This window comes from Anoplophora glabripennis, unplaced genomic scaffold (genome assembly GCF_000390285.2).
Source record: "Anoplophora glabripennis isolate ALB-LARVAE unplaced genomic scaffold, Agla_2.0 scaffold369, whole genome shotgun sequence".
NCBI lineage: Eukaryota > Metazoa > Arthropoda > Insecta > Coleoptera > Cerambycidae > Anoplophora > Anoplophora glabripennis.
In genome coordinates, this window is record NW_019416678.1 from 138,153 (window position 1) to 150,435 (window position 12,283).

The window sequence follows — 12,283 nt, forward strand, 5'->3', positions numbered from 1 at the left end:
ATACCACATGGAGGAAGCACCGCGTGTTAAAAAATAGAGAGAAAGGGCAATAGTTTAGGTATCCGCTCTGTCTCTCTTAATTTTATTTGAATATCACGAGGGAGTTGCATTATCCAATCACGTGCCTACGCAAGAGAGAAAGGTAGTACCCAAACTGTCTCTTTCTCTCTCTGTCACTCGTCTACATTATCTTTATCTATTTCTGATATTTTTAAAGATAAAAAAAATTACAGTCGAAACTAACATTTCGCGTGATGACCCCGTATACACACACAGCTTCACGGATAGGCGCAATAAATTGAATTGGCCGGCTATCAATTTTTTTATGATTTGGTAATAGATCGTTAGAAAACAGAGTTATTTTGTTTTAACAGTTATGTGTGATTCACATGTTTTATTATTAGTTCACGTATTTTTAACTCTATTTCAAGGGTATTGAACTAATTCAAACAAATCAATTTTTTTTTTAATAAGGACATTGACTTTATTTGATAAGATTGAAAAAAATTGAATTTGTTTGAATACCTTAATCATGATCATTTGTCACAATCATTATTTTTATTATCATATACCATGTCCTCGACGCCTTCTGGCCGCAAGGACATAAAGTTAGCGTAAAATTAAAGCCTTTTGCTGCAACGCATCTTTAAGTACATATATCGCAGGTAAAAGTACAAAATTTACAATGAAATTGCCAATCTGAATTCTAATCCGAAAAATTTCCTTTAACTCGCAGCTTTTGCAATATGTATCTATATGTAAAAAGGTATCAATATATATGTAGTTGTGTTAAACTCTTAGTAAATGAATTCAAATTTCCGTTTCGTTGCAGATACTCCGCCGGACATCGTGATGTATCCCATCTGCTTAATTGGAAAACAGTTAAACTACGGAAGCTCCTATTAATTGGAGAATGACTATAGTTCACATTCGGTACAAAATAGTAAGTATTTTTCGCTTAATAATTAAACAGTAAATTTAAATAAGCGATGTAATTATTTGTCTACAACTGAAATACGAGGGTGATTCAGAATCCAGTGTCTGTTTTACTTCTAAAGAAAATCTTTTTTTTTTTTTATTAATATTTGTTAATTGCATTCGCAAGGAGGCCACTTCATGAAACGATCCTAATAAAATATGGTGTGGCTACTTTATATGTTGGCCATTGTCAAGGGCGACGTTAGAACAACAGAAATGCAAGATATCTCTTTGATAGATTACATAATATGTATCGTTGTATATACAGGGTCGGAAAGTCCCCATGGTTCATCGGCCGTTACGTGAGAGCGATAAAGAAAGTCATAGAAATCCGTGCGATAGAGAAAGATGGCTATAATGAAGGCGTCTAATAGTCACCGCCCATTTGGCCCTTGCACAAATTAGAAGTGGATCTTATTAAACTTAGAAAAACCAAATTTGGCACATATCTGTTGGGCTAATCAAAACATAAATTAAAAATGCGTGTTGGTTTGCCTGTTCAATCAAAAACATTTATCTATATACCCTGATATCTAATAAAACAGAAGAACTAGTAGAAGGGGCTGTTTTGGATTCCAATTCAATGGTAAAACGTAAACTATAAAGCAGCATAATTTTTTTAGGAAACTGTTATGGATTGCATCAAGAGTGAAACGGAGATCTTGTTCGACCACATGTTGTTTCAATTCCTTACGAGCGTCCTGACTGCTTTCCATTGTGAAAATTAGATCTTGAGTACCGGGTGATTTGCGAAGAAATGCACAAATTTAAGAGGACTTTTCTTGCATAAAACTAAACAAATTTGCTTAAATTTTGGTCCGGAAATGTACGACTTCCACGATTTCACAAATATAAATACAGTAATCCCTACATTTAATACTCGCAAAACCATGTTACAAATTCTACATTATACTTACCAGTGTCCTAGATAGGAGGTAACCCCTGTCTTAAAGCGTAATTCTTACATCTGTGACTCCTTTTCAAACATTTCTCCGTAATTGTTAAAATTGCAATTTAATTTTGTGATTTATAGCATGACTGCGTTTTTTTGGTTTTATAGTAGAAATAGGTTTTCAAAAGAATTTTATTGCATTATTCTAACAAGAGAAAATAATAAAAATCTGAACAAGGTTGATACATACAAAATAGTAAGAAGAAATCAAGATCAATTAGATATAAAAACTGTGTAAATATTGTTTAGCGTTTTTATAGCATGAATAAATAATAATAGAAAACTTTGCTGATTACCTTTGGTTTTCGACACAGTTTTCGATACCAGTCACTTTGTTAAATTAACTGCACTTTTGCCTTGCCTATTTGAAAATTATTATTACTAATTTCTTTGGCAATGTCGTTAACTTTAACCTTAACAGATTGTTGCTTTTCATTATAAAGCTTTATCTTTTCTCCACTATTTCATCTTATCTAAGGGATATTTTAGCGTTTTACTATACCCGTGCACCATAATAATGCGTAGTGATTCATAGCACTTAGGCTAATAAGGGAGGTGAGGAGTACAGGGGACAAGATTCCATAGGCGTACTATTTGAGAAGGGCTCAATGAACAGAAAATTATAAAAAATAAGTTCGCGCTGATTATTTACTTTAAAAAGCTTATAGTCTCACCTGTCATCCTCTCCACAATTGTTGAGTGCCGTCCTTTCGGACGACAATGGCCCACTACCACCCACTTACACCTACCTGATGCGCATGCCGCGGATATCACACTTTATCTATAAATACATAATACCTATACACTACTTCCTACTATCACTTCACTATAATGGTCATATATGTATACATAAACACTTATTGTACAATACACTACACTTATTAATCGTTGTACTATACACTGCACTAAGCACATATATAGATACGTTACTGGTCACTAGCTCTATTACTATCACTGTCATCACTAGAACTCTCGTCTTCATCACTAGAGCTGCGTCATCTCCAAGGGGTATTATCGGTGGATCAACCAATACATCAACTTGGTGTCGAGATCCCACATGCGATATTCCTCTTTCTGGACATGCTTAATGCATTTACCCCATGTTTCTGCTGTAATCAGATTAATCTCTTCGTGCAAGAGTAATTGTACATCCTGAAATTAAATGTATTCTTTCGTGCTACTCCATTTTTTATCTGGGCCCAGATTAACTCAATGGGATTTAGTTCACAGTGGTAGGGTGACAAGCAAAGTACCATAAGTTGCACCCATTTCATCCATTACAAACTTGGTCTTTTTGTCTGTCCGTGATTTTAGTAATTCGGATTTAAGCATTGTTTCGTCGAATTCGATCTTTTTCGGTTATAACCAGTCTAATGCTGGCAACTTTTCTAATTGTCGACTATGATAGGGTGCATTATCCATTACAATTACAACACCAGGTTCCATATGTGACAAAACAGATTCAAACCAATTTTCAAATACTATTCATATCCTCAAAATAGGCTCCTATTCAAAAACAAATAAACCCTGTTCCAAAAATCCTGCTGTACTTCCAATATGCGCCGCCTTTTTCCAGAATGTGACTTTAATCCAGTCGAAAATCCTTCTAAAAATGCCTGCCGTTTGCTTTGGGTATTACCATCTTACCCCACTTTTGTCACCATATGACCTTCATTTACCCATGTTTCGTCCGTGTAATATATTCTACGATTTAGTTTTCGCTTCTAATACTTGTCTTCGCCCTATCAGATCCTGTGAGATAGCAGCCTGATTTTTGTTTATTGTCGGAAGTTCTTTTTTAAAATTACCATCCATCAATTGTTCTGCGAATCGCATATTTGGTGTCGTCATCAACATCCATCTTTTTCCTTCCGAGAGTTCCTACCCTTTTCCGTTTCGTAGTCGAGCCTTTTTTACCACTCCTTATTGCAATAAATTGCACATTTCAATTGCACCACTTACACTCATATTTTGGTTTCGCTCCATGAGCGGTTGTTGTAGTATAACAACCCTAGGTTCGATAAAAAACAATATATCGTAGTTGTGGCTAAAAACATGTGATCGTCATAAGGACTACCTACGTTGTGTGTATCTATTTTTTTAATTGACCGGAAGACCTGGCTACTAACTTTTTTTGAGGGGATGTATGGTTTAACTTTATAAAACAAAAGCAGAGTAAATACACCTAACTTTATTTACATACAATTCAAATTAAACATGTGACAAATAGAAAGTACAACAAAAACAACCATTAAACATAAAAGGAGAGTGCCAGGCTCACCTAGAGCTCCTGCGGGGAAAGAGCATGGCAGAGAAACCCACGATCGTTGCTCTTACCACCCAAATATAAATACAAAACAACCGCTAACCAAAGGTATAAATTAAGAACCTTTGCTAATGATAAATAAGACCTGTCTCATTTAATGTGTCACTAAATGTCATCTGTTACCTCATATTAGTCATACACACTTCCAAGTAAAACTGAAGAGGTTTGGTGTTAGTTAGCCGGCAGAGCCGGAAGGTACTGGAGTCCCATACGGGAGGCAATCCAGCTATAGTTGAGATTTCGGAAGATCCTTCATAACACTGGAGTCCCATACGGGAGGCAATCGAGCTTAATCCAGATTCGTTCCGCACGGGCGAAAATGTTAGTAAATTCAACAAGGCTCGTATAGACGTATGACATAAAGTGAGCACAAGAAATCAAAGAACAACCTAATCATGATAAAACAAGTTAAATGTGAAACAAAGAAGTCGTTAATGCAATATCTGGGCAGTCACGACAATATACATATTTTAACATGTAATAAATAATGAGCAATCTTTAATAATAATTGTAACAATTTTATATTAGAAAAATATACGCCCCTGAGCGTAAGACAATGAAGGCTAAACATATACAGAATTATTATCATGAAACATCTATATTTTACGAACAACGTAATCATGACAAAAACAAGTTAGATGTGAAACAAAGGAGTCATTATTGTAATGTCTGGGCGCCCACACAATATATATATTTTAACATGAAATAAATAATGAGCAATCGTTAATAATAATTATAACAATTTTACCTTAGAAAAATATATGCCCTTGAGCATAAAGCAATGGAAGCTAAACATACAAAGAATTATTATCATGAAACATCTATAACCATCACAATCATAAGATTACATAGAACAATTAACAACAAAGTACTTAAAGAATATTACCTGCTAACTAATACCGGTTAAACACTTAATTTTACACTACTTGTCACACTGCCCGCCGATCGTCTTGCTACCTATCTGCACACTGTTCTCACTTCAACTGCCTATCTTCAACTAACTAGGCTTCCTTCCAGAATTCCCTACCTAAGCGCTTGTTTTTTGTGCTTCCTTCTACCAACCGTTAATATTACTTTTTCATTATTGTGCAACACTCATGTAACAGGTGACGTGGAAGTTGATAAGATAAGTACGGTTTTGCACAGAGCCCTTCATACAAGTTTTTTATCATCTGATTTTCCTGCCTTGTTAGATGAGGGCGCTTAGCATTATGAGAACACGCGTAGAGCTTGAATTACTCTCCATTTTTAAGAACACAAACTAATAAATTAATTACAATAACGATTGCATTAACGGAAATATATTGTCGGACTTCTCCCGCGTGTGCGCCTGTTTGCCTATTCCGACAGAATTACCCGGATTCGAATGAACCCAACCCAATTGACGCCACACACCAAACACCAATGAAAGTCTTAAATTTGCTGCAGCAGAAGAATTCCTAAAACTGTGCAATATCGACTGCTGCGGGAGAATGCGGCACACAGAATTTTATACGAAGAATTTACAAACGGCTTCTACTTCTCTTTGTGCTGACTGTTAAAAATGGTGAGCCGGATTAAAGATGAAATCAGTGCCCATTATTTTGAGGTACGACCTTAAAAACTGACCTGATAAATCGGTTTTTGGGCTGTGAAATCGGATTCAGCATAAAAAAATACACAAAATCTATGTACTCATGTCTCCGGTACAGAACTATTTTTGTGGGACTGTGCAATTAACTCGAAATACTAAGAGACCACTAAAATTTTAAAGACATATATCAGGAATGCTTGGGCGTAGAAACTACGTTTTAGCAAAAGGGTTGATACTTGTAACTGAATTGTAGAATTACTAACATAGTTTTGTAAGTATATCTGAATTATTATATTAAATTTTGATAACTTAATCTGACTTTTCTAAATACATTTTTAATTGATAATTGAGTTTTTAAGCTTATCCTCAATTTTAGCGGCTAAGCACCTTTTAATTTGGCTTAGTTTCAAAGACGTTTGAATGCCGTCATACTCATTTTAGTACAATTGGCAAACAATATGCTTTTAACATTTAAACGTAAAGCGCAAATGTTACGTCATAAAGTACAACCACTGAAACTGTACATGTACGGTTTGTTTAAGAAATCAAATTATATTGGCCGATTCAAGGAAATGTTTCTAATCGATTTTTTCTAATGTTTTATCAAGTACAAACTCACAGAATCACGGCATCAGGTCATTTTTGTTTGAGAGGGGGAGCAACAGGTGGGAAGTGATCATTATTTTAAAGGTTGTCTTTTCAATTGAGCTGCGTTGTTGAAATTCGGATCAACAGATGCTGACAAACATACGTACTAAGGTTATACTGCGAATAAAAAAACAAAATCTAATTTCAGATGTTCAAAGAAGTTTTTCCCTCATGTAAGATGCAGTTGGCATCTGTAAAAAATATATACACGGTATGGCAGTGAAGTGTATTTCCTTGTAATATGCAATGATTTTGTAAGTGAAACATCCTGAGCAGAGTTGGATAGGCTACTATCTTACAATTACAGAGATCTATCTCGATCTGTTATAAGTGTTCTCACTGTGTGCAATTACTCAAAGGAATATCTTGTATATTTGTTGTTTTAACAATTATCCTGGACAAAAACTTTTTTGCCAGCAGGTAGGAATCTTGTTTGTGGAGTAAAATAGCTTTTACATACCAAGATTTCTGGTATCGATTATTTGATAAGATTTGTTTAGAAAAAAATTTTGAACTTGTTTGAAACACCTATACAATAAAGTAACAATGTATTTATCTCTGTTGCAGTTAAATTAGTAAATTTTTGTAAGCCCTGCAAAATGGATAATGCATTTTGCCGGATTCTGTATGTCCACTTCGTAATCAAATTGACATATTACTGTTTCTATGGAAAATTCGTGGTTCTCGAAATATTCGAGGTGGATATATTTCTTTGAATCACTAAATAAATTATAGTTCGATAATCTCATCACAGATTAATGTATATTAACTTGCAGGTCTAAGATGAACGATACGAGAGATCCCAACACAGAGCTTATTCTACAAGCTTCAAGATTTTGGATACAGAGGGTTTTAGTGCCTATCACTGTAGTTATCGGAGTAGCAGGAAATACAATCACTGTGATGGTTTTAACAAGGTAGCCTTTTAAGCAGTTATTAGTATTTATTTTATTTTTTATTTGGTATCAGTAACCTCATGATGATGTTTCTCTTAAACTATATCCGAGATTTAAAAATTGTAGAGCTCGGTCCTTCCATTACTACAATAGTCAAAATTTTTTTGGATGCAGATCCTGGCTTTACTTATCCATGAGACATTTTCATTGCAAACAGCAAGTAAAAGTTAAGGTAGCTTTTTTTGGGGACTTATTTATTTTTGGAAACCCTAATTGGTCAACTTCAAAAATGATTTTTCCCGATTATGTTTGCCAGAAGTTGAACCAAGTTTAACTTATCAGCTTCTATTTTTGTCTGTGTCTTATCAATATTTTTGTGTTTTTGTTGTTTCAAATTTCGAAATTAAACTATCATATGTTATCTCATTGCCACAACCTACAATAAAGTACAGAATATGTACAAATAATGCCACAGTTCAGAGAAGTGTTTCGCTCTGTTCTAAAATAGAAACAAACTAGTTATGTAGAGTAAAAGTAAAAAATATAGAAAAACAGGGATATATTCTTTATCTAGACTTTGAAACCCTTTGTCACAATCATGTCAGAAGCTTTCTAAATGTTCCTATTAAACTATTTTAAACAAAGAGGGGAAACGTATAAGGTATTCAAGTTATATTAATTGCCTAGAGAAGGCGTACTCTCATTTTTCAAAGAAGTGCTTGTTGAAATAGCTAAATCAAGCCTAAAAAAGGAAACAAACGTCTCGTTCGTACACATAAATGTAAACAAAAGTCAATCATTTCTTAGGGAGGTATATGCAGAAAGAAATTTCGGAGATATTCCTATAAAACCAAACGCCACTACAGGGTGTTAGAAGTTCGACTGCTTTAATTTTAACAGACGATAGAATACATTAAAATAAACAAAAAAACCTTATATGACATGGGCCCTAAACTCAACCATTTCCGAGAAAAAAATTATCAAAACCTCCAACTTGAGGTACAACAGTTCGATTAATTAAGGAATATTGACATAACTGCGTGCATAGAATACCATAAAATACAATGTTTATCACTTTTTTAACTTTTTTATGCTTAATTCTAAAAAATAATTAGCGTTGTAATAAATTTAAAATTTGATAAAATTCATATCGAGAAATGTGACAACGGCGCGGCAGATAACACGAGGTATTAATCTGTCAAGCAATACGCAATTCACTTGGTATCTGGAATTGGACCGTGTCCGAGTGAGCGAAAATTAGATTCGAAGGTGTCGTGCGTGCATCGAAAATGGTGGTGAACATTTTGAGCATATGTCGTAATTTGTACAAAATCGATACATTTTATTTTATTTATTTAAAAACTGGAAAACAATTGTCTTGAAATTTATTAAATGTTTCCCAATAATAACTGTTTACATTTTTTCCGTAGGACAAGTCTGCCGCGTGCACACGTGGTATGCTCCAGCTGTGTAGCGTTAGGTTAAGCGCTATTGTCACGTTGTGATGAAACTCCTCAATCTTAATAGTCGCTGTATTTTGAAAAGTGTTAATTTTACGCCCCTGTAATATACAACTTTTTTGTTCATTTATGATTACTCTATCTCATACTGAAGCAATGGCAGTCAAACTTCTTAAACCCTGTATATGCTGAAGACTTCATGACAGAGTGTTATTCAATCACCAACAGATAAATCGTATTTCGTCGTACTTCACTTTAACAGAAAAAATTTTCGGAAATTAATCTAAGAATTGTTAAAAAGAAAACGTGTTGTCTGTAGGTTGAAAACACCTTTCAAATAAGAATCATTCGCCTATCTTTCTATTTAAAATTTAAGGTAGGGGTTACATGAAAGGAACTTATAGTTTGAAATTATTATGTATTGCTGTTTACAAATTTTTAAAGCAAAGCTCTAGCCCACGTAGTCATAATATGGAACGAAGTATAGTTATTTATATATTTGCTCATCTTTTATACAAACACTATGAACAGTGTGAATAGTAGTTAGAAACTCCTAGGCGCCTACAAGTCACGTGACGAATACAAATGCCAAATTTGCTTGTTGTAGTTGGCGCTGTTCGCACATGCATTTTTTATTTTCTGTTCTATACTCCGCGGTCGAAATTATAGAGAGTGACTCACTTTTGGACTAGTAAGAGGGATGAAGTGTGCAGGGAACAAAAATCCATTGGCGTGTCTGCGTAAAAGGCAACGAGATATAGAAAATATTGAAAAAAGGTAATAAAACATAACATCTAATATTTTTTAAGGTTTGCTATAACCGGCACTATGATCAATTTTAATTATTACAGCATTTTAAAACGTCCCAGTTGTGTTTTTTTAATTTATAAATTTATTATAGCCATGGAATTAGACCCCTCGTCTACGCTTATGCTATGACGTTTCTCAGGACGGGTAAATCAAGTCCGTTTACACCCAACTAAAAAAGCATTTCCCTATTCCCTACCAAGTGCAAAAGACAGAGATAGAATATAGATCGACGTTCAGTGTAACTCGGTCTCTAGACGATTATAGATTATATCGATATGCGAAGCGAGCGGCACAAAGATAAATAATATTGAACCGTAAAAAAATAATTTTATATTTTATACGCATTATGGTAATAGTGTTTTTATATTATGTCTGAGTCACTCTCTATAATTTCGACCGCGGAGTATAGGTTCCCACTTGTATAATATTGTCATATATTATTTCTGTATATCAACCGTGTTCAGATTTACTTTGGATTTCCTTGGTATATTAAATAAAATTAAAAAACTGTACCTACCTAGTTCCTGTTGAAGAACAAACAGAACTACACGAGTGGTATTTTTTCATATATAGGTTGATTTAACAAAATTGCATACATACTAAAAAAATTCTTAGGTGTAGAAGTTCCGCTTCACGAATGGGTTTTACTTGGATGACTACTAAGAGGACATTAACCGAAAAAAAAAGAAACAATCAATGCGATCGGTAGAAAACAGAAGTTACGTTTTTTTTGTAGAGCTCTGGAAATTCTGAATGTCACCGACCAACACCGATTAAATGAATGGAAAATATAGACACTGATTCCCGTGACGAAATTCTAATAAACTGTTCACATACCTTCGCTTTGATTTCCTTCATCCATTATATTGGTACATTTTTCTCCACAAAAAAAAACACATATAAACAAATTTTTGTGACTTTAAACTGAGTTTATTTACTCATACCCATCAGAGGGCGACAGCGTACAGCCGCTGAATTATATTAAAACAAAAAAAAGAACATTATACATACCGGGTGTTCAAAAAGTTTAGAATCCCCTCTCTATCTCAGAAAATACTGCTCAAACAAAAAAATGATTAGGACAAAAGTTGCAGGGTTTTGAGTGAGCAATTCAACCGTATATTTTTGACCCCGTGAGGGTTGCTTTCGCTGTACAGCAAGAATAAAACGCTCTCTCAACGGTACAAATAAGCTATTTTTATTGAAAACTAAGCTTGGGTAGAAAAAATAATGTTGACGGTTTGAGGGTTTGCTGGAGAGTGTCCTGTGGTTGAAGTCGGTCCTAGGTAGCTTGGTAGTAGGTGGCAGAAGTCCCTGGTCCTGGTGCCACTCTGCAGGGGTCGGCTTCCGGGAACCCCGTGGTGCGTTCGGCGGCGTTCTTGACGTTGTGCTTAAAAATGGGTCACTTGCGAACGTGTGTACCCACACACCCTCCTGCCAGTATGGATGCCATCACGGAACTTGCAGTCGGTCAGGGAAACGGACCTTTCTACCGGACCTAGTGGTAATTGCCTTGGGTGTGGTTGGCACGGATAATGGGGCAGAAGTTGATGGAAGGCTATTGTTCTCGTTCCTGGAATATGTCGCATCATTCAAACAATACGCCGATTTGACTCTGTTTATGGACACTTTAACTTCGCGACCACGCACTAGCACTATGAATGTTTTGTCGTCGCGTTTAATCACTGTAAACGGACCATCATATGTGTTCTGTAGTTGAGTTTTAACGCAGTCCGCACGCACAAAAACATGTGTCGCTGTTGCCAAGTCTTTAAAAACGAATGGCGTCTTCTCGCCATGGCGTTTAACTGCGGCTGGACGTAAGCTTTCCATATGACGTCTGAGGTCCTTAACAAAATTCGCTTCGGTGCTGAGCTCGTCGTTTGTCCTGCGGGAATGAAGAAATTCTCCGGGTAGGCGTAGATGTTGTCCGTACACCATCTCGGCCGCGGTAGCTTGAATGTCTTCTTTCCATGCTGCACGTATTCCCAATAGCACAGTGGGAAGAATGCTAGTCCATCGATCGTTTTGGTGGCATTTTATTGCTGCTTTTAATTGGCGGTGAAAACGCTCTACCATGCCATTTGCTGCTGGGTGATATGCGGTGGTTCGGAGATGAGTCGTACCTAGTAAACTATTCAGGCGTTTGAATAGGTGCGATTCGAACTGTCGACCCTGATCCGTTGTTATTCGCAGGGGTGATCCAAATCTGCATATCCAATTCGCATATAAGGCGCGAGCTACAGTTTCTGCCTCCTGGTTCTCTAGCGGGATTGCTTCTGGCCACCTGGTGAAACGGTCTACGCAGGTTAAGCAGTAGCGGTAGCCCTCGGATGGCGGCATCACAACGATATCCACGTGGATATGTTCAAATCTCGTTGACGAAGGTTGAAATGAACCTGTCGGAGAAGTCACGTGTCGTGTTACTTTTGCGCGTTGACATTCGACGCAGCAACGTGCCCATTGTCTGCTATCACGCTTTATTGACGGCCAGACGAAGCGTTGCGTAAGGAGTTTGACTGTGGCGTTAATTCCGGGATGCGAAAGACCATGCATCGAGTCGAACACTACTCTACGAAATGGCTTGGTGATAAACGGCCGGGCCACGTCCGTAGATACGTCACAAAATACAGTCGCGTT

General features: G+C 36.1%; 1 protein-coding gene across 4 annotated transcripts in view; it reads left to right on the plus strand.

Moving 5' to 3' along the window:
* LOC108908167 (FMRFamide receptor-like) overlaps positions 1–12,283 on the plus strand; it is a 53,024-nt gene that overhangs the window by 21,985 nt on the left and 18,756 nt on the right. For all 4 annotated transcript variants that reach the window (XM_018712099.1, XM_018712100.1, XM_023455222.1 and 1 more), the window contains exons 2-3: positions 833–943; positions 7,254–7,394. In XM_018712099.1, the coding sequence (XP_018567615.1) occupies positions 7,261–7,394 (134 nt within the window). In that variant the 5' untranslated portion in view covers positions 833–943; positions 7,254–7,260. The remainder of the gene's footprint in view (positions 1–832; positions 944–7,253; positions 7,395–12,283) is intronic.